General features: G+C 41.9%; 1 protein-coding gene across 10 annotated transcripts in view; it reads left to right on the top strand.

Moving 5' to 3' along the window:
• The window catches only part of LOC132816498 (periostin-like), a 95,513-nt gene that overhangs the window by 10,313 nt on the left and 61,252 nt on the right, over positions 1-23,948 (top strand). For all 10 annotated transcript variants that reach the window (XM_060826170.1, XM_060826169.1, XM_060826168.1 and 7 more), the window contains exon 4: positions 23,645-23,709. In XM_060826170.1, coding sequence (XP_060682153.1) covers positions 23,645-23,709 — 65 coding nt within the window. The remainder of the gene's footprint in view (positions 1-23,644; positions 23,710-23,948) is intronic.

The raw sequence follows: 23,948 nt of genomic DNA, 5'->3' as shown, positions 1-23,948 counted from the left end.
AGGCACTACACTTGGCTTTAACATTGGAAAATCTGGCAAGTGAAGCATATGAGTTTCAGGGTATTTTGATGGAAGCAGACGCTCTTGCTAGTCCAACTGAGCTTGGGAACACCACTTGAATGAAGGCAATTGCATAGCCTTCAGAAGGACCCTAGGTCAGCCCACAGCAAAACCCAAAACAAAGCCAAGCCTTAGCTAAATGGTTAACATTTTCTTCAGGATCTAGGCCTGCAAGCCATTGTAGTTGCTGCCACTATTGCAGACTTGAGACTGCAAAAGAATCCCTCCAGACCTAAACTGAGTAAGAGAACTCATAGGCCGGTATCTGGGAGAGTGCACACCCTGGGAAGTCCACCCACATGTGGTTCAGGAACATCCAAATCAGAACAAATCAAAATAATCATCTGGTGAAATGGTCACTGGGTTCCAATGGTGCTTGATACCGGTGCAGTCTTTTCAGTGATTGCAGAACCAAACTTTCACAACATTTCACTCCACCCCTTAAATTTGTACAAGACGTCAGCTACACTGAGAACCTAGACCAGGGAACCATTGCAAAATAAGGGTACAACTTTAGTTCCAATCTCCTCTGAGAAGCAGCTGGTTCGGTTCCCGCTGATTGTAGTAAAAGGCTCGGGCCCAAGCTTGATGGAGTGAAATTGGTTGAGAAAGGTTCACCTAGATTGGCTCTACATTTTTCGATTAGAATGGCCATCTGAGTGAAATTCCAATTATGTCATTCAGGAAGGTCGAGGGACTGTCAAAGGAGCCAATGTCACCATACATGTTGACCAGGAAGCAATTCCATGATTCTGCAATATCTGTCCAGTGCCATTTGCCTTACAGGCAAAAGTAGAGGCAGAAACCAGGAAGCCGGAAAGTGAAGTAATGATCAGACCATTCAGTTTGTAGAATGGGCAGCATTAGTCATACTGAATGTGAAGACCAGTTGGTTGTTTCGCCTTTATGGGGATTTTAAACAAACACTAAACTGCTTTTCACAGCTGGATAAATGCCTGATCCCTCATATGGAGGATTTATAAGCAAGGCTGGCAGGGAGTTGTCCTTCACAAGACTGGACATGATATATGTCCACTTGCAATTGCAATTAGATGGGGACTCCCAGATGTATGTTACCATTAATACCGATAAGGATTTGTATCTTTATGCAGGACTACCATTTGGGGTATTGTCAGCCTGTGCAATGTTTCAACGGACAATGGAGAACATTTTACAAGGTCTACCCTAGGTTGCCATTTATCTAGATGATGTTCCCATCACAGGGAAAACTAATAAGGAGCACTTGGAGAACTTGGACATAATCCTTAGATGTTGCTCCCAGGTGGATGTACACTTTAGAAAGGAAAAATGTATGTTCCAGACACCCCAAGTGACGTAATTGAGCCACATAGTCGACAAGACCAGGTTACACCCATTGCATGATAAAGTGAGGACGATTAATGATGCCCCTGCTCCCACATCAGTACTGGAGCTTAGATCTTTCCTTGGGCTGGGGAATTATTACAAAAAGTTCATACATAACCTGGCCTCCATCCTGGCACCTTTGGATCAGTTCTGAAAGGTTCAGCCTTGGAAATGGTCTTGCAGCCAAGCCAAAGCTTTCAGGGAAATGAAGAAGCAGCTATCATCCTTTAAGGTGTTGGCACACTGGGATCACAAACAAGATCTGGTATTGACATGTAATGCCCAGATTGCCAACGAGGACAAAAGTTACTGCCAAATGTTGGTCACAGATAATGGGCCATCATTTACCAGCAGGGAATTTGAAAAATTCCTAATGTCAATTGGTATATAATGACAGCTCCATACCATCCATCTTCCAATGAGCTGGCAGAAAGAGCTTGAAGGCAGGCTTAAAGCAACAGCCTACAGCTTCTGTAGACACCAAACTGTCCCGATTCCTTTTTGATCACCCCTCATGCAACTACAGGGATAGCTCCAGCAGTGTTGCTATTGGGGAGAAGGCTCTGAACCAGATTATAGCCGATCTTCCTGGACTGGGCAGGGAGGGTGAAACAACATCAGAAATGCCAATGCTGGGCACAAGATTCTGCTCAGCAAGAGAGACAGTTTGCTTCAGGGAATAAAGTTTTGTGTAGGAACCACAGGAGTGGCCCTGCATCGGTAAGAGGCACAGTCAAGGCAAGATCAAGTCCAGTGACGTATAAAGTTCAGATAGGAGGGATGGTTCTGAGCAAGCACGTGGACCATATGACAGCTGCAAACTTGCACACAATGTGGGAACAACATGGCTCTCTGACTGCCTTTCTGACTGTTCCTGAACCCATGGGTCTGACCTCTCCATCAAATGTTGAAGAGACTTGAGAATCTGAGATGGACATGGCAAATGCTACCACCTTAATGTCCTTGCAGCCTGAAGAAGAGAATGAATTTCTGATTGAGGCTGTTAATCTGGTCCAATCAGGGAGCCCTGGCTGACCGATACCAACAGGAGTGGCAGACATTCTGTTCCTTCACAGAGCTGGCTCTAAGGGAGCTGGATCAGTGTTAAGGACTCTCCATATGTAAATAGTGGGTGGCTTAGTGACAGGATACCAGCCTCTGTGGAGGGATTTCAGAGTCTCGATAGGTTGTCACACCAAAGAGCCAGTTAGAGAACCACATTTGTTATTTTGCTTGAACCTTGTTGTCAACAATATAGTTGTGGAGAGGAATTCCATTCCTTACAGAGACCAATAGGGGAGGACAAAACGAGAAGAATTTACGCCTTAAGTTGCATTCACTTTTACCATTGCACCAGTGATAGAGGTAAAGGAGACACAAGGTAAGGGGATGGAAAAACAAAATGTAAAATAATGGATGCTGATCCTTAAAAAAAGGAAAACAAAATTAGTTAGCATTGATGCACTGGTAAGAAGAGAAAAAAATACAAGCTTTCATTTGTATTTGCAAGGAAAATGTCCTCCCAATGTTGACCAGGTGAGAAAGGAACAATAAAGAGGAGGTGAAATATTCCCTTATTGCAAGGGCCAATCAGCAGCAAAGTATTCCTGAAGGAAGCCTCTTCTTCTTGTACAGCTGAACCTTATAGTTCTTTGGCAAGGTGGCCATTGTGTCAAGATTTTGAAGGGTTTTTTGCCATGAGGTCCAATGAGCTCTCTCTCTCTCTATACCTCATCAAATCTGCCAAATTAACTCTCTATGCCACCCTAAAGTATCCCCCATTTGTGATTCTAGTCCTGTTTTATCCTGTGGCTTTCCTGGAAAATGTCACAACTCAGTGGATGTTCATCAAAATTCAGACATCTCTCACGCCTGGGGTTTCTTTAAAAGGCTACTATGTACCTGGACTGGCATTGGCAATCTGGTGTTGCCCATCACTGCAGCCACAAAGCCACTCTGCTGATGGCATGAGCCAACATGGCTGACACATCCTTGCACATACAACCCCATTCTCTCACCCTGTCTTTATTGACCACTACACAACACAGTTTCCCTGTTTGTAGCTACATCTCGGTTAAAACCTACTGTAAGGCAGCACTACTCTATCCCCAGTGCTCACTGGTCACCCACAATCTCTCATTGGCCAGGTATGCAATTCAGCCTTGAACTTCTATTGACAGGATTCTGGGTAATCCAAGATGGAGGATGGGAAAACTTTCTGGCTGTAAGAGCTGCTCCTTTTTTTTGAGATATTTTAGGTGTTGGAGGTGATTTCCTCGAATTCCAAGAGCAGCAATTGCTGTTTTATATGCTGTCGCATTGTTTTGGAACTCTTGGGAAAAAAAAGTCAAAACAACAGCAGTTTTAAAAGGGAGAAGAGCAGACAAAGGAAGCACATGGTAAGGACAGTGCAGGGGACAGAGAGAGAGAGAACTTGCACAGTTACCGCCTTTGCAGTTTTTGAATTCATGTGTCGCTGGACATCAGAGTGCATCTGGGAAAATTAACAAACAGTGAATTTCGCAACTAATCTTGGAGGAACCGGTTTGGGTGAAGTTCACAACACAGAATCAGATAAGTTAATTGTTGTTTTAAGTCTGTCCAAGAGAAAGGCTGTATTAGTAAGTACGGTGGGCTCTTTCTTGATTATATGTTTTTGGAGATAAGTCTCTTGATTAATAGCTATGGCTTATATTTTAAGTTTAATTTAACCTGGGGCAGTGTGTTGTAGAGGAATAAGACAGTGTTACTTTCTGGGTCTGCAGATTGTGAAGGAGCAAAAATGGCCTTTGCAGTGATATGTACTTCTTGTCAGATGTGGGAGTTTAAAGAGAGTTTAAGGGTTACTGCACTGTATCTGCCATAAACGCTGTTTGATGTGAAACTTATCAGACCGAGTGGATCGGTTGGAGAGACAGACAGAAGCGATGAGGAATTTACAACAGCAACAGTATGTGATGGATGGCAGATATAGGAAGGGGGAAAGTCTCAGATACAGTCACACAGATGGGTTAACTCCAGGAAGGGTAAGGGAGGTCAGCACCTTTTGTGGATATACCCATTTCAAACAAGTATGCTGTTTTGGAAAATGTAGGGGTGATGGATTCGCAGGGGAACGTAGCACGAACTGCCAAGTTTCTGGTATTGAGATTGGCTCTAATGCAACGAGGGGTATGTCGGCTTCCAAGAGATCAATTGTGTTAGGAGATTCTGTAGTCCGAGGTACAGACAGATGCTTCTGGGGCCAGCAGAGAAAAAGCAGAATGGTGTGTTGTTCCCCTGGTGCCAGGATCAAGGATGTCTCAGAGAGGGTACAGGATGTTCTCACAGGGGAGAGGGGCCAGCAAGAGGTCATTGTCCACATTGGAACCAACAATATAAGAAGGGAAAAAGTTGAGATTCTGAAGCTGGATTACAGAGAGTTAGGCAGAAATTTAAAAATGAGGTCCTCAAGGGTAGTAATATCTGGATTACTCCCAGTGCTACGAGCTAGTGAGGGAAGGAATAGGAGGATTGAGTAGATGAATGCATGGCTGAGGAGCTGGTGTATGGGAGAAGGATTCACATTTTTGGATCATTGGAATCACTTTTGGGGTAGAAATGACCTGTACAAGAAGATTAGATTAGACTTACAGAGTGGAAACAGGCCCTTCGGCCCAACAAGTCCACACCGACCCGCCGAAGCGCAACCCACCCAAACCCCTACATTTACCCCTTACCTAACACTATGGGCAATTTAGCTTGGCCAATTCACCTGACCCGCACATCTTTGGACTGTGGGAGGAAACCGGAGCACCCGGAGGAAACCCACGCAGACACGGGGAGAACGGGATGGATTTCACCTAAATTGGAAGGGGTCTAATATACTGGCAAGGAAATTTGCTAGAACTGCTTGGGAGGATTTAAACTAGTAAGGTGGGTGAGGGGTGGGGGTGGGTGGGGGTGGGGGGTGGGGGGAGGTGGGACCAGGGAGATAGTGAGGAAAGAGACTGGTACAGTTGAGAACAGAAGTGAATCAAACAGTCAGGGCAGGCAGGGACAAGGTAGGACTAATAAATTAAACTGCATTTATTTCAATGCAAGGGGCATGACAGGGAAGGCAGATGAACTCAGGGCATGGTTAGGAACATGGGACTGGGATATCATAGCAATTACAGAAACATGGCTCAGAGATTGGCAGGACTGGCAGCTTAATGTTCCAGGATACAAATGCTACAGGAAGGATAGAAAGGGAGGCAAGAGAGGAAGGGGAGTGGAATTTTTGATAAGGGATAGCATTGCAGCTGTGCTGAGGGAGGATATTCCCGGAAATACATCCAGGGAAGTTATTTGGGTGGAACTGAGAAATAACAAAGGGATGATAACCTTATTGGGATTGTATTATAGACCGTCTAATAGTCAGAGGGAAATTGAGAAACAAACTTGTAAGGAGATCTCAGCTATCTGTATGAATAATAGAATAGTTATGGTAGGGGATTTTAACTTTCCAAACATCGACTGGGACTGCCATAGTGTTAAAGGTTTAGGTGGAGAGGGATTTGTTAAGTGTGTACAAGACAATTTTCTGATTCAGTATGTGGATGTACCGACTAGAGAAGGTGCAAAACTTGACCTACCCTTGGGAAATAAGGCAGGGCAGGTGACTGAGGTGTCAGTGGGGGAGCACTTTTGGGCCAGCGACCATAATTTTATTTGTTTTAAAATAGTGATGGAAAAAGATAGACCAGATCTAAAAGTTGAAGTTTTAAATTGGTGAAAGGCCAATTTTGATGGTATTAGGCAAGAGCTTTCAAAAACTGATTGGAGACAGAAGCTCGCAGGTACACGGCTGGAAAATGGGAATCCTTCAGAAATGAGATAATGAGAATCCAGAGAAAGTACATTCCTGTCAGGGTGAAAGGGAAGGCTGGTATGTATAGGGAATGCTGGATGACTAAAAAATAATTGAGAGTTTGGTTAAGAAGAAGAAGGAAGCATATGTCAGGTATAGCCAGGATAGATCGAGTGAATCCTTAGAGGAGTATAAAGGAAGTAGGAGTATACTTAAGAGGGAAATCAGGAGGGCAAAAAGGTGACATGAGATAGCTTTGGCAAGTAGAATTAAGGAGAATCTAAAGGGTTTTTACAAATACATTAAGGACGCAAGGGTAAATAGGGAGAGAATAGGACCCCTCAAAGAACAGCAAGGCGGCCTTTGTGTGGAGCCACAGAAAATGGGGGAGGTACTAAATGAATATTTTGCATCGTATTTACTGTGGAAAAGGATATGGAAGATATAGACTGTAGGGAAATAGATGGTGACATCTTGCAAAATGTCCAGATTACAGAGGAGAAATTGCTGGATGTCTTGAAACGGTTAAAGGTGGATTATTTTCCAGGACCTGCTCAGGTGTACCCGAGTACTCTGTGGGAAGCCAGATAAGTGATTGCTGGGCCTCCTGCTGAGATATTTGTATCATCGATAGTCAAAGGTGAGGTGCCGGAAGACTGGAGGTTGGCAAACGTTGTGCCACTGTTTAAGGAAGGCAGTAAAGACAAGCCAGGGAACTATAGACCGGTGAGCCTGACCTCTGTGCTGGGCAAGTTGTTGGAGGGAATCCTGAGGGACAGGATGTATATATATTTGGAAAGGCAAGGACTGATTAGGGATAGTCAACATGGCTGTGTGCGTGAGGAATCATATCTCACAAACTTGATTGAGTTTTTTGAAGAAGTAACAAAGAAGATTGATGAGGGCAGAGCAGTAGATGTGATCTATATGGACTTCAGTAAGGCATTCGACAAGGTTCCCCATGGGAGACTGATTAGCAAGGTTAGATCTCATGGAATACAGGGAGAACTAGCCATTTGGATACAGAACTGACTCAAAGGTAGAAGACAGAGGGTGGTGGTGGAGGATAGTTTTTCAGACTGGAGGCCTTTGACCAGTGGAGTGCCACAAGGATCGGTGCTGGGTCCTCTACTTTTTGTCATTTACATAAATGATTTGGATGTGAGCATAAGAGGTACAGTTAGTAAGTTTGCAGATGACACCAAAATTGGAGGTGCAGTGGACAGCAAAGAGGTTACCTCAGATTACAACAGGATCTGGACCAGATGGGCCAATGGGCTGAGAAGTGGCAGATGGAATTTAATTCAGATAAATGTGAGGTGCTGCATTTTGGGAAAGCAAATCTTACCATTAAGTGTGTAAGTCCTGCTAAGGTCCTAGGGAGTGTTGCTCAACAAAGGGACCTTGGAGTGCAGGTTCGTAGTTACTTGAAAGTGGAGTCACACATAGATAGAATAGTGAAGTTTGGTATGCTTTCCTTTATTGATCAGAGTATTGAGTACAGGAGTTGGGAGGTCATGTTGCGGCTGTACAGGAAATTGGTTAGGCCACTGTTGGAATATTACGTGCAATTCTGGTCTCCTTCCTATTGGAAAGATGTTGTGAAACTTGAAAGGGTTCAAAAAAGATTTACAAGGATGTTGCCAGGGTTGGAGGATTTGAGCTATAGGGAGACGTTGAACAGGCTGGGGCTGTTTTCCCTGGAGCGTCGGAGGCTGAGGGATGACCTTATAGAGGTTTACAAAATTATGAGGGGCATGGATAGGGTAAATAGATGAACTCTTTTCCTTGGGTTCGGGGAGACCAGAACCAGAGGTTTAGGGTGAGAGGGGAAAGATATAAAAGAGACTTAAGGGGCAACATTTTCATGCAGAGGGTGGTACGTATATGGAATGAGCTGCCAGAGGAAGTGGTGGAGGCTGGTATAATTGCAACATTTAAGAGGCATTTGGATGGATTATGAATAGGAAGTGTTTGGAGGGATATGGGCCGGGTGCTGGCAGGTGGGACTAGATTGAGTTGGGATATCTGGTCGGCATGGACAGGTTGGACCATAGGGTCTGTTTCCATGCTGTACATCTCTATGACTCTATGACTCTATGACAGCCAGGTGAAATGAACAAAACAAGAGGAGACGTAGTCCACTCCCACAATGCAAACCAAGATTTCCCCACTCCAGACAGATCCCTACTAGTAAAAAGCCTGTCTGTGCAAAACAGCACATAAGAACAACTGTTTAGCCTTTAGGTTCTGGCTGAGGTACTCACACATGGCATGGTGAAGCAAGGAAAGACTGGGTGCAGTGTGCATGCAAATAAGTACTAAGTGAGCAAGCAGCCCTGAGATGCTGTCAGGTGCAGCCTGTGCCTGCAAGCAGTGTTTTTGCTGTAGTTTCTCAGTGCTCGGTGCTAGGTACATCCTGCAATGCAAGCCTGTGCTTTATGACCATCCTGCAGGCAAATCTGAGAGATGCCATGAGGATCATAGGGGATTGCCAAATCTTGGACACCAGTATCCATGAATGAGACGTGCATATGATTTGTGTCTTGAGATGCCATTACATGGTGAGCAAATAAAGGCTCTTCCCAGTCAGTGATGAGCTAAAGTCACCAGGTACCTGCTGTGATTTCCATATTGAGAATTCTTGATGTCTAGTTTGTTTCGTGCATTTAAAATGATATTAATGAGGCGAGAAGTGCAGTCAATAAGGCATTTTAAAAGTAATTATCCCCTTTTAATTAGCAGTTGGCTGCTGCCTAGAGAGAAACTCTCCTCAATAGCCATGCGAGGATAAAAGATTCAGTGCATTGCTCCCAATGTTGAGCCAGGTCTTCCTGGACGTCTTGTGTGATTCTACCACAAATCCTGCCATAACCCATGTCAGTCAGACAACTATACAATCCCTCCCATAGTTTCTGCTCATTAAGGCAGCATTATAGAGATTGTAGGATGGATCATCTGTCTGCCTATCCCTCAGGGGTATATTTGTCCCTTTTACAGATGAGAAAGCGAAGTAAACCTTCATTATCCAGTTGAAGGAACCTACAGTATACCACAGTGTCACTCCATGGTGCTCAGTCTTTAAATTTAATTTGTGTTTAGCCTACTGTTGGATTTTATTGGTTTTACATGTCAGCGTTTTAGCTTTTCAGGAATCTATAGTTCTAAAGTCTCATGCGGTAATCCATATTTACATATCAGGTAACAGTAAATAGGTGTGTTTATGTGAGAGCTGGACTTTGTAAAACATTTGACAATTGAATACTGCAATAATGGAACACCAGCTTCGAGAGAGATCCTACTTGTGGACACACCATCTGTAGTTAAACGTAAAATGCACAAGTAATAGAATCTCAAATCAGAACAGATGAAAATAGTCAATGAGTCAAATGCTGTCTGCGGAGACGAGAGATTAACATTTCAGATGTAACCATTCGTCAGTTCACTCCACATTATCACTAATGTTAGTTTCTGGGGAAATCCAGTCATTTATTTTTGCAGGCTAATTAGGGAGATAAGTAGTCAGAAAGTTCTTTAATTGTTAAGCTGTCTCCGCACTTTCCGGTCGATGGGAAATAGTGGCCAATGCGAAAACTAGCCTCAAGAAATACTGTATCTGAATCAGATAAGATAGGACACTCACTATGTCTGCAGCATTATATATTATACACTCGAGTGTTGTTGTTCCTCGAAGCATTGACATTGGTTGCTGTCTAGTGATTCTTTCAGAAGCAGGTCTGGGTTCATATTCTGTAATGACCTCTACTAAGATAATTTTCTTGTGTAGACACTCAATGAAACATGTGGAACTTGGGCATTCAGACCATAGCCTGGAAAGACTATTTTCTGCCTTTAAAAAATGTATACCATGTAGAAATGTGCTGTTTATTGAAATTAATATGCTTTCCCAAGTGCAAAGATTTCTTGTAATCGTGGTTGGAAAGAATATTTATTTGTCCAGATGGACAAACCTTTTTCCAAGAATTTCAGCATAGAAGATGATTTCTGCTGGGAACAGGTAGAATGGACAGTAATTAATTGTACTGTTCAGCCACATCTGCATTTGCTTTCACTACACGTACTGGGCCATTTGCTCAAGTCATCCAGAATACTCGGTGGAGATAAGGGGCATTCTATATTTCTCCAAAACTCGGAACTTGTGAATGCATTGTGGCATTCTGCATATGGTTCAGTCTGTGCAAACTCAGACGCTCAAAAGTTTGATGACTGCAAATTATTTCAATGAATGAATTATTTGAATTCAAAGTCCAAATTGTCACTCCAATCAGTAGGTGTGTTGGTCACATGGACATGGGTGACATGGGGGAAAAAAGAAGAAAGGAAGAAGCAGAACGTTCAGAATGGCTCCTCAATTTAGGGGCTGACTGCACGCAAATATAAAGAGTGACTCGGTGACAGGATACCAATGTCTGTGCAGTTATTGAAAACAACATTTTTCAGTCAACTAGAGTTTTGAGTCTTTTAATGAGCTGAAATTTTATTTCTAGTCTTCTACGAATCTTGTGGATTTGTAAGAACATTTTGCAGAGGATGTAGTAGTAAAATTAAAATTGTGTATTTTTTCAATATTCTAATAACTTCGGTACAAGGATAAAGTGATTTGCTTTGACTGAAGTAAGTGTTAACACATGTTTTGGGGTTTGGTGGATGGAATTCTTACACAATTACCTTCATGGTGTCAAATAAAATGAATATCATGGTCTAATGGTGAGAGCATCAGACTAGAGGTTATAAAGGGTGAATTTGTACTCAATAACCTGGAATCTGCGGTTGAATTATTGTTAAAAAATCAGTAGGTTTACTGATGTCCTTCGGGTCTTCCTTTTTGGTTAGCCTGGGACTAGTTTTGGAGGCTGCCCAGGTACACAGTGGTGTTTGTGTGTCAGCTTGAGCAATGTTAATGCGGCAGACTTCAAGCCTCTTTTCTTGGTCTTCTGCTTGTGGGGCTCCTCAGGGTGGATCATCTAAAGAACATGGCATTCTGCTCTGTTCATGGGACCGAGCCAACCAGAAAGTAAATGCAAAAAAAAAGCTGTGGATGTTGAAAATCTGAAATAAAAACAAAATGTGCTGGAACTGCTAGGTAGGTCAGGCTGCATTTGGGAGAAATTTTTCAGATTGAGAGGACCTCTTATTAGGGTGCAACTAGAAACATCTGTGCTTTACCGGGGTCATCGGAAGCATCAAGACAAGTAGTTGTGGGACTTTAGCTGTAACTTAGAACTTTTGGAGAACAGCCTGATACCATTCGAGCAGCCCTGTACTATAGCCTATTCAATTTCCTTTCCTCTGCCATTGGAACAAGTTTTACATCAACATTGTGGTTAAATCCCCCAGAGCTTACTGTGTGAGACCAGCCCTGTGAATTTATGTTTGTATCATTGGCTGCCAGTCAGAATGCCTGAGAAATCTCCATGGGCCTGAGAAGCTTGCAGATACATTTAATGTTTATTTGTTCCATATTCCATTCAGGACCGAGACTCCCCTGTCAGATTGCCACTCCCAATTTTTGCATTGCACTCATGAGCTTCAGCCAATATGACACTTCTTGCTGTCATAAATTTGTTCTGCTAGCTATTTTTGAAAAGAATGTAAAACATTTTTATATTCATCGTAAGAGTTACATGATCTTCAACATTACTACATCCTGACATGACTTTATATTGTACCAGCCTTACTTGGTAGTGTTCATGCCTGTAAATTAGAGCATTTAGGGTTAAGACCATAAGAAATAGATATAAGAGTAGGCTGTTAGCCCCTCCTGCCTGCTCTGCCATTTAATCTAATCTGACATTCTTCATCTCCACTTTCCTGACCTTTCCCCCATTACCCATTGACTTCCTGACTGATCAAGAATCTATCTTCATCTTAAATATGCACCAGGAGTGGGTTCGAATCCCACTCAAGAGGCTGGAATACCTAATGTAGACTGACACAACTAGCACTGAGTGAGTGTTCTGCTGTCTTTAGATGAGAGCACATATTGGCTGTTTGAAAAACAAAACAGATAAGTGGATTTTAAGCGCAGCCTTAAAATAAGTCTGCAGTAGTGAGTAGATTCTTTCTTGATTATTAGATTACTTACAGTGTGGAAACCGGCCCTTCGGCCCAACAAGTCCACACCGACTTGCTGAAGTGCACCCACCCAGACCTATTCCCCTACACCTAACATTATGGGCAATTTAGCATGGCCAATTTACCTAACCTGCACATTTTTGGACTGTGGGAGGAAACCAGAGTACCTGGAGGAAACCCACGCAGAAAATGTGCAAGCCCCACATAGTCAGTCGCCTGAGGCAGGAATTGAACCCGGGTTTCTGGTGCTGTGAGGCAGCAGTGCTAACTACTGTGCTACCGTGCCGCCCAATTATATATTTTATTGAGCTATGTCTCTTGACTAAACTTAAAATATAAGCCATGAGTATTAATTTAACCTGGAGCAGTGTTTTGTAAAGGAATAAGACAGTGCTATTTTCTGGGTCTGTGGATTGAAAGAAGCAAAAGTGGCCCTTAGTAGAGTGATATGCTCTTCTTGTCAGATGTGGGAGTTTAGGGAGAGTTTATGGGTTACTAAGGATTATATCTGCAATAAATGCCATTGGTTGTGAATCCTATCAGATTGAATGGATCAGTTGGAGAGGCAATTAGATGCAATGAGGAATTTACAAGAGCAAGGGGGATGTGGCAGTTATAGGAAGGAGGGAAGTCTCAGATACAGTCACATAGATGGGTTAACTTCAAAAAAGGTAAGATTAGATTAGACTTACAGTGTGGAAACAGGCCCTTCGGCCCAACAAGTCCACACCGACCCGCCGAAGCGCAACCCACCCATACCCCTACATTTACCCCTTACCTAACACTATGGGCAATTTAGCATGGCCAATTCACCTGACCCGCACATCTTTGTGACTGTGGGAGGAAACCGGAGCACCCGGAGGAAACCCACGCAGACACGGGGAGAACGTGCAAACTCCACACAGTCAGTCGCCTGAGTCGGGAATTGAACCCGGGTCTTCAGGCGCTGTGAGACAGCAGTGCTAACCACTGTGCCACCGTGCCGCCCGTAAGAGAGGTAGGCAGGTAGTGCAGGAGTCTTCTGTGGCGATCCTCATTTCAAACAAGTATACTGCTTTGGAAAATGTAGGGGGTGATGGATTCTCAGGGGAATGGGGCATGAACAGCCAAGTTTCTGGTATTGAGACTGGCTCTAATGTAATGAGGGGTTTGTCAGATTCCAAGCAATTGGTTGTGTTAGGGGACACTCTAGTCTGAGGTACAGACAGATGTTTCTGTGGCCAGCAGCGAAAAATCAGAATGGTGTGTTGCTTCCCTGGTGCCAGGATCAAGGATGTTTCAGAGGGTGCAGAATGTTCTCAAGGGGGAGAGGGACCAGCAGGAGGTCATTGTACACATTGGAACCAACGACATAGGAAGGGAAAAGGTTGAGATTCTGAAGGGAGATTACAGAGAGTTAGGCAGGAATTTAAAAAGGAGGCCCTTGAGAGTAGTAATATCCAGATAACACCCAGTGATATGAGTTCGTAAGGGCAGGAATAGGAGGATAGAGCAGATGAATGCATGGCTGAGGAGCTGGTGTACGAATATACTGGCAGGGAGATTTGTTAGAGCTGCCCAGGAGGAATTAAACTAGTAAGTTAGGGGTGTGTGACCCAGGGAGATAGTGAGGAAAGATTTCAATCTTTGACTGGTACAGCAGGGAACAAAGGCAAGTCAACCAGTCAGGGCAGGCAGGGATAAAGCAGAGAACAAGGTAGGATTGATAAATTAAACTGCATTTATTTCAATGCAAGAGGCCTAACAGGAAAGGCAGATTAACTCAGGGCATGGTTAGGAACGTGGGACTGGGATATAATAGCAACTACAGAAATGTGGCTCAGGGATGGGCAGGTCTGGGAGATTAATATTCCAGGAAACAAATGCGACAAGAAGGACAGAAAGGGAGGCAAGACAGGAGGGGGAGTGGCGTTTTTGAGAAGGGATAGCATTACTGATGTGCTGAGGGAGGATATTGACAGAAATACATCCAGGGAAGTTATTTGGGTGGAACGGAGAAATAAAAAAGGGATGATAACCTTATTGGGATTGTATTATAGACCCCCTAGTAGTCAGAGGGAAATTGAGAAACAAATTTGTAAGGAGATCTCAGTTATCCGTAAGAATAATAGGATGGTTATGTTAGGGGATATTAACTTTCCAAACATCGACTAGAACTGCCATACGGATTTAGATGGATAGGAATTTGTTGAGTGTGTACAAGACAATTTTCTGATTCAGTATCCGGATGTACCTACTAGAGAAGATGCAAAACTTGACCTACTCTTGGGAAATAAGGCAGGGCAGGTGACTGAGGTGTCATTGGGGCCAGCAACCATAATTCTATTTGTTTTAAAAGAGTGATGGAAAAGGATTGACCAGATCTAAAAGTTGAAGTTCTAAATTGGAGAAAGGCCAATTTTGATGGTATTAGGCAAGAACATTCAAAAGCTGATTGGAGGAGCAGATGTTCGCAGGTAAAGGGACAGCTGGAAAATGGGAAGCTTTCAGAAATGAGATAACGAGAATCCAGAGAAAGTATATTCCTGTTAGGGTGAAAGGAAAGGCTGGTAGGTATAGGGAATGCCGGATGCCTAAAGAAATTGAGGGTTTGGTTAAGAAAAAGAATGAAGCATATGTCAGGTATAGCCAGGATAAATCGAGTGAATCCTTAAGACAGTATAAAGGAAGTAGGAGTATACCTAAGAGGGAAATCAGGAGGGCAAAAAGGGGACATGAGATAGCATTGGCAAGTAGAATTAAGGAGAATCCAAAGGGTTTTTACGAACATATTAAGGACAAAAGGGTAACTCGGGAGAGAATAGCGCCACTCAGAGATCAGCAAGACGGCCTTTGTGTGGAGCAGCAGGAGATCGGCAGATACTAAATGAGTATTTTGCATCAATATTTACTGTGGAAAAGGATATGGAAGATGTAGACTGTAGGGAAATAGATGATGACATCTTGAAAACTGTCCATATTACAGAGGAAGAAGTGCTGAATGTCTTGAAATGCATAAAAGTGGATAAATCCCCAGGATCTGATCAGGTGTACCCGAGAACACTGTGGGAAGCTAGGGAAGTGATTGCTGAGCCTCTTACTGAGATATTTGTATCATCAATAGTCACAGGTGAGGTGCCAGAAGACTGGAGGTTGGCAAACATGGTGCCACTGTTTAAGAAGGGTAGTAAGGACAAACCAGGGAATTATAGACCAGTGAGCCTGCTGTCAGTGGTAGGCAAGTTGTTGGAGGGAATCCTGAGGGACAGGATGTACATGTATTTGGAAAGGCAAGGACTGATTAGGGATAGTCAACATGGCTTTGTGCGTGGGAAATCATGTCTCACAAACTTGATTGAATTTTTTGAAGAAGTAACAAAGAGGATTGATGAGGGCAGAGTGGTAGATATGATCTATATGGACTTCAGTAAGGCATTCGACAAGGTTCCCCATGGGAGACTGATGAGCAAGGTTAGATCTCATGGAATACAGGGAGAACTCGCCATTTGGATACAGAACTGGCTCAAAGGTAGAAGACAGAGGGTGGTGGTGGAGGGTTGTTTTTCAGACTGGAGGCCTGTGACCAGTGGAGTGCCACAAGAATCGATGCTGGGTCCACTTCTTTTCGTCATTTATATAAATGATTTGGATGTGAGCATGAGAGGTATAGCTAGTAAGTTTGCAGATGACACCAAAATTGGAGGTGTAGTGGACAGCGAAGAAATTTACCTCAGATTACAACAGGATCTTGATCAGATGGGCTAAAGGGCTGAGAAGTGGCAGATGGAGTTTAATTTGATAAATGTGAGGTGCTGCATTTTGGGAAAGCAAATCTTAGCAGGACGTTTACACTTAATGGTAAGGTCCTAGGGAGTGTTGCTGAACAGAGAGACCTTGGCGTACAGATGTATAGCTCCTCGAAAGTGGAGTGGCAGGTAGATAGGATCGTGAAGAAAATGTTTGGTATGCTTTCCTTTATTGGTCAGAGTCTTGAGTGCAGGATTTGGGAGATCATGTTGCAGCTATACAGGAAATTGGTTAGGCCACTGTTGGAATATTGCGTGCAATTCTGGTCTCCTTCCTATTGGAAAGATGTTGTGAAACTTGAAAGGGTTCAAAAAAGATTTACAAGGATGTTGCCAGGGTTGGAGGATTTGAGCTATAGGGAGAGGTTGAATAGACTAAGGCTGTTTTCCCTGGAGCGTTGGAGGCTGAGGGGGTGACCTTATAGAAGTTTATAAAATCATGAGGGGCATGGATAGAATAAATAGACAGTCTTTTCCCTGGGGTGGAGGTGTCCAGAACTAGAGGGCATAGGTTTAGGGTGAGAGGGGAAAGAGACCTAAGGGGCAACTCTTTCACGCAGAGGGTTGTACGTGTATGGAATGAGCTGCCAGAGGAAGTGGTGAAGGCTGATACAAATCCAGCATTTAAAAGGCATCTGGATGGGCGTATGAATAGAGGAAGGGTTTGGAGGGATATGGGCTAGGTACTGACATGTGGGACTAGATTGGGTTGGGATATCTGGTTGGCATGGACGAATTGGACCGAAGGGTCTGTTTCCATGCTGTACATCTCTGTGACTTTATAACTCTAAATAAAATCAGATGTGGACATTGCTTTGCCTGTGTTATACTCGTTCCCGTAGGTACATTAGGGCAGATGGTGAATGTATCTACAGACACAGTGGAAATTGACACTTAAGATATTGATATAACTTCATTTGAGAATATTCATGAGGAAAGCCTTAAAAGGGTGCTACAGATATGCAAAAGTGAGGTGGAATGCCTGTTTTTAACCCTGGCAACATCTGATTGCTCCTGTCTGCAACATGTCTTAAACTTGCTGCAGCAAATGCCTTCAAATAGATGACAGTCAAGTAACAAGTTAGACAGAGTACTGGGGACTCCCATCAAACAAGATGTTTTCTCAACTGTAGAAGGATTCTGAAGAAGGGTCACTGGACTCAATGTTAATTCTGATTTTTCTCCGCAAATGCTGCAAGACGTGCTGAGTTTCTCCTGTAATTTCTCTCATTGAGTCAGAAGAGGGTGTGTGCATTCTAGGGAAGGTGGTGGTGTAGTGGCAATGCAATTCAACGAGGAGGCTAGGACCTGCAAGGTAATGGTCTTGGAAAATGAGTTCAAATCTCACCAGGGCAGATGATGAAGTTAATGCTTTAGAAAAATCTGTAATTTTAAAGAAAAATCTAGTCCAATGGTGACTGTGTAACTACTGTCGATTGTTGTAAGAGAAACCTAACTGGTTCACTTGTGCCCAGATCTGCCATCCTTATCTAGTGACTACATGTGACTCCAGCCCCACAGCAATGTTGTTGATAATATAAGTGTCGTTTCAGCAATTAAACCTGACCTAACCAGTGATGCCAATGTCCTGTGAATGATTGATTTTTATTTCAGAAGTTATGTTAAATCTGCAGGTCCTTGCTGATCACCACTCAACATCCACCCTTCCTTTTTGCATGCGCCCCTATCCTGGATATTTGTTCAGCTTTTGGCTGGTGGGTGAGCTGGATAAATTTACATGCTCTTTATGACCTTCACCTCTTTGACCACGAACTCCAGATTCATCACTGGCTCAGCTCAGTTCATCAGCAATTAAAACTGAGGCAAAGGACACCAATTTCATGTGGTTTTGTTGCTACAAGAGGCATGTGGACTGTGTTGCCCCAGCCTCATGACCCTAAAGCTCTTCACACAAATGTGACACATTTATTTTGCTCCTCTTCTAAAGTAAACACCAGTTGAAGAATGAAGTATAGGAGGTACCACATGACCTCAGTCTTTCCACAATAACATTCAGTTGCCTGGAATGTGAAATGTCAGTGAACCTAATCAATTACTGTTAAAAGGAAGGAGTCCATTTGTTTGCACACGATTTTAGCGTTGATCTTTCTTTACATTACTTGTCTCAGCAGTAAAATCTTTTTGTCTCCCACTGTGGTTACCTAGCAGCTGCCTCCATTTCTTCATCAGGTTAGCAGCTGTTCTGAATTAGACTTGTCCTCACGTATAGAGCAATTAAAAGTGGCCTGATCTGGCTTTGTTGCACAGCACAAGTTCCCACCTGCAGGGTATGGGTTTCATTTTGCTTTGCTGCGATGTAACATGATTCACAGGCGTGCGTAAACAGGCCAGGTGCTGCCAAAGTGGACCTGACAATCCTGCAGTTAGTTGACTTAAGGCTTTCATTGTTAATTCCAAATGGCTTCAATCAGTAGACATGCTATCTGATGTCTGTTCAATGAAATCCTGTCTGGCTTTCTGCTGTAGACATAATACACACTTCTATTTGCTATATCGCTTAAATGGTTCACTGGAATGGCTCAATTGCTCTTTCTTTGGCAGTAGCTAATGCATTGAATGCTTTACAGCTACCAGATGTATTGATTTTAAAATAAATAAATCATATTCTCTGAAATGTGCACATGGGTTATCAGCAAGGGTGAGTTATGTCTCCATGCCGGTGGGATCATCAGCATCATGGTAATTGCTTAACGGTTTGCTGTTTCTAATACTTATATTTAGAATTATTCTACTGGAGCAAGTAAACTTGGGAGACCTTCTTGCTGTGTTGACCTTTTACGTTTTACAGCCGTCTAATTTATTAATTTCTAGTGGAGAGCTGAAAAACTCAGGCAGCGCCTTTTATATGGTTAAATTAACAGTGCTCTGAAACACTGCATTACCATAAGATGGATTATTTGCTCATATCTGTGTTGTCTTGCTCAATGAGTTCCAGATTTCCACACAGAACATGCTGACCAGTTCCAAAGTAGAAGCCAGACACTTGTTTCTATGGGACTGACAAAGTTCTACAAAGGCCTGCCTTGCAGAGAGGGAACAATGCAGACTATAGTTGGAACAATATCCTTCAGCTCAGCAAGCCATGAGTGAGAACTGGCTGACTAAATCCTGTCCATCAATTGAGGAGAATCACATGGTCTTGAGGGACACTTTTTTTCTTGCCAAGAGTCTACCCTGGGAAATGGTGAGCATGTTCCAGACAGTTTTCCAACAATTAAGATGAACGACCAGAAAAGCTTAAAAAAAAACAAGCCAAACCAGTGTTCCCTGGATGATGTAAGGTGCAGAAATTAAGTGAATCAAGAAAAAGATGCATATGGCAGAAATCAAGTTGGTAATACTAGTGAGAACCAGACTGAATGTAACAGGTTTGGAGGGAAAATGAATAAAAAAAAGCCTTCTATTGACTTATTAAAGAGTAAAAAGCAGAACTGGGTTAATTTTTAAACACCAAAAAGGGAATTTATGCATGACAGGAGAGGACATAGCTGACGTTCTAGCTGAGTACTTTGCATCTGTATTTACCAAGGAAGAAGGAAAGTAATTGAGCCAGATTAATTAAAGATGATATATCAAAGATGAGTATCAACCATAAATACTGGGGGAAATAGGGTAGAAATTACAGAGGCAGGGCTGTAGTCTTCTAATCCTCCTTTGTTACAAAGGTGATGCAGAGGACTGAGAATTGCAAATAATGCAACATTGTTCAAGTAAGTGTAGAAGAATAAATTACAGTTTAACTCTAGTGATGGGAAAGTTTTTAGAAGTAATAATCCAAGATAAAACTAACTGTCAGGTGGAAAAATGTAGATTAATTACATAAAACAAGTAGTGTGTTTTTAATTAATCTGATTAAGTTTAAGGTGAACTGACGGGAAGGGTTGATGAGAGTAATGCAGTTGATGTGGTGCTCATGGTGAAGTACTACAGGACAGGCTTGACAGCAAAATTGAAATCCGTGAAATAAAAATTTGAGAAAACAATTAACAAGGCACAAAGGATCCTGGCTTTATGAATAAAAGTATAGGGTAAGAGCAAGGAAGCTGTGATAATCCCTTTTAAAACACTCGTATGATTTCAACTAGAGTAATGTATAGTGCTTGAGTCTGGGAATTTTTACAAGGACATAAAGGCATGAGGGAGATTGACAAGAATGGATCCAGGGGCACAGAACTTTAGTTATAGAATAGAATGGAGATTGGAGAAATTGGGGAATTGCTCTTGGAAAAGGCAAGGTTGCGAAGAGTTTTGATAGCAACTTTTTAAATCCTGAGGAGTCTGAACAGACCGGAAGGGAGAAACTGTTTTAACTGGCAGAAGTACTGTATACCACTGATTAAGGTGAATGACAAAAGAAGCAAAGCATCTTGAACAAAAAAAACAATTTTAAGTAGCAAGTGGATAGTATCTTGAAAATACTGCCTGATGGCAGAATCAATAATGACTTTCAAAAGGGAATGTAATACATGCTTGAATAGACTATGTTGGCCAGTCTACAGGGGAAGGACAGGGAAAGGGAAATAGCCAAGTTGTTTTGCAGAGATATGTCATTGAAACAATGGGCTGAATGGCTTCCTTCCGTACTATAACCATTGTATGATTCAATAACATGTTTATCATCTCAGGTTATGAACTGCCAGTGAGAAAAATTGGATGTAAGGGAAGCACATGTGTAGAATTGGCCCTGAAAGTGTTGCTGCACCTGCATTTCACAAACAAAGGGTCTACTGAGGACCATTAGCGAAATAAAATTTGGATACATATGGCCACCACGTCATGTTGAGTCACATTAATCTTGAGCCTGTCATAATCTAGTTTGATTCCTAAATCAGTTCATTTTTTTGCTATATCGGTAAGTATTTAACTGAAGATCAGGAAGATTTTAAAACTGAGTAAATTATTTAACTATGAAATGATTAGAATTTCCTAACAACTTGCACCATATCAACTATGCCAAATCATGCTCTGCATTACAGGTAGACAATGCATTTCTATATGATTATAGGGGAATAAATTATCTCCTTTTTTGCGTATAACCCAGTCTCCTCTCTAAAAGAGTGGAAAAGAAGCTGATTCATTACTGGCCATTTTGACACCCACCAGAATCCAATCCCTTATAATTTGTAAATGAGAAGATTTGCATTAATAAAAAGATAGATTTCTTGCATAGTGCGAGCTCATTTCACTTAAAAAAAACCGTGCTGTTGAAATGTTCAATTGGCATCAATGAGATGTGCAATGAACAACTTACTAAAACATCCTAGGGTGTTTCTCAGCAGTGGTAATACACAGCTTAAAGACACAGAATCAAGTATAAAGTTAGAGATTAAGTCAAATGATGACTATTTGGTCAAAGTGATAGGTTTTAAGAGTTTTGCTTTATAGTTAAAGGAAGAAAGCATAATGACAAGATCTTTGGCAACGGTCCCCAAGTCTTTGCAATTCCAGATGGGATATCCTTAATTGGTTCTGTACCCAGGTGAGAAGCAATGAATTGGCTTCTCTTAATTCACTCCCTTATTTGGTTAGTTGCAACTGGGTTAGTTAAATAGGATCCCTTTTCTTGTGGATGCAAATGTACTTATATCTTAAAAAGAGCCAACTTATTCATGTTTTCTCGAGTTAAAGAAAGTAGGATTTTATTACCTACTGAAGAAATAATAAATGTGACAGATCTACAGAACAGAATGTGAATTGAGTAAAATAAAAGATACAAATCAGTCTGTAGATTTCTTGAAGAGTAGATGTTGGAACTTTGTGACTTTTGACGTGAATGATACTGGTATAACTGATATTGGCAGTGACACATTTGTTTTTAAGATTCTTGGCTCTGCAATTTTGCAGATAGGCTTTTGTCCTGTTTTACTTTTGACAGTGACTTCATTGGTTTGCCTTGTTTCCAGTACTCAGAATGAGGGAAAGTCATTCTTTACCTGCAACACAGGGATATCTAATGACTGTTCTGAAGCTGTGACCTCCCCTACACACAAGTGATCAGACCACGGTAGCACAATGACAGGCTTGGTTTTAATCCTTTTTTTTAGACTTTCCTAGAAGGAAGAAACAAACATATCTGTAGTTTTGGACAGACTTCACAGGAGTGAGCTTTCTGCTGACTACTATCACTACAGGAAATCACAGTCCAGTTTGTTTTGAATTGCATCTCTCTCTTTGAGGAGGTTCTAGTTTCTGCTTGATGTTTCCTTGTTATCTTTTCAGGTGTGACAATCTTTCCTTACTGAGCTTTGCCTGTCACTGAATTTGCATCTGCAATCATCTTTTAGCTGCATTACCTGTCTTAAAAAAAAAGTTGTAATTATAAGTTCAATATGTCCATAATTAATCTGAGGTTTTGATCTGTTGCAATGAGGTATAAAGGTGGAAAGGAGTATAGAGAGAATGCATGAGCTTAGATTCTACATAATTGCAGCCACAGTCACGAGTGGTGGAGCAGTTTTTTGTATGTATAATTATTTATGAGATATGTGCACCATTGGCAAGATTAAAATACGAGCAGAAGATCCTTTATCAGAAATTTTTCAGTTTTCGGAATAAGTGATAATTTAATGGTGAAATTTTAAAAACTTTTATACAGCAACAGACTTCTAAGTAAGGACGTGCTTGGCCGTGCCCCCTCATGTCATATCTGAGTGACATGCATTGAATGGGTATCGAATTGGGAGGGTTCACAGGCCTAATGGTGCTTGGCTGTGCCTCCCCACGTCGCATCTGAGTGACACACATCGAGTGGGCGTCAACTTGGGTTAACTATTTGCTTGCCAAACAACCTTGTTAATGAGAAAAAAATCTTCACAAAAAGCCTTCGGATTTTGGATGTCCAGATAAATGATTTTCTAACTGTAGAGGATTTGAAGAAGCCAAAAGTAACTGCTGGTAACTCATAAGATTGTACAGCTAGAGGGAATTGCATGGATAGGGAGGAGCAAGACCATATTGAATTTGATGACAAAGACTAGAATTTTAAACTCAAGACATTTCTTGGTAGAGAGTACTGCAGGCCAGCTAGCACATGGGTGCCAGGTGAATGGGGTTTGATGCAAAATAAGTCACAGACAGCAATAACTTGGATAATCTGTGGGTAAGGTAGAATGTGAGAAACTAACCAGAAGTGAATAGTCAAATTGAGGGATAACAAAGACATGAATGAGGGTTTCTGCAGCAGATTAGTTGAGGCAGGGTTGAGCTTGAGCAATGTTACAGAAGTGAAAATGAGTGTCTTAGTGATGATGGGATTAGAAGTTCAAGTGGGGTCAATTATGACCCCATTTCAATTTGAACACATTCTCAATTATCTTGGTGAACAGAGCAAGCAACCACAGAGAATTGCATATTTTCATATGCTGAAAGCTCTGAACAATTTAGTCATAACTCATTTGCTTCGAGACTTGTTTTCTCAGTCAATGTATCCAACTAGATTATTTATGTAGTTAAATTATATGTTCATTTTCATTTGTTTTGACTGCAGGTTGGTGCTATATGAATGCTGCCCAGGATACATGAGGCTTGATGAAGGGCGTGGGTGCCCAGCAGGTAATTAAAATGTCCAGATTTAATCATTTTTACCATTTGATTAGATGAAATTTTATTTATTGAATACAGTGGAATTGCTGAAAAATAGCGATTTTTTTTATTATTATGTATGCCAATTGTTTTTTCTTTGTATGAAATTGTATCTTCACCATCTGCTCCATTCAGAGAGAATGCAAATTAGGAGACAATTTAGAAATCTTAAATGCTGGTTTGTTAATAGATTTTGCAGCAACGCCCTG

The sequence above is a fragment of the Hemiscyllium ocellatum genome, chromosome 6 (assembly GCF_020745735.1).
Source record: "Hemiscyllium ocellatum isolate sHemOce1 chromosome 6, sHemOce1.pat.X.cur, whole genome shotgun sequence".
NCBI classification, from domain to species: domain Eukaryota; kingdom Metazoa; phylum Chordata; class Chondrichthyes; order Orectolobiformes; family Hemiscylliidae; genus Hemiscyllium; species Hemiscyllium ocellatum.
This window is presented reverse-complemented; position numbering and strand designations above follow the sequence as displayed.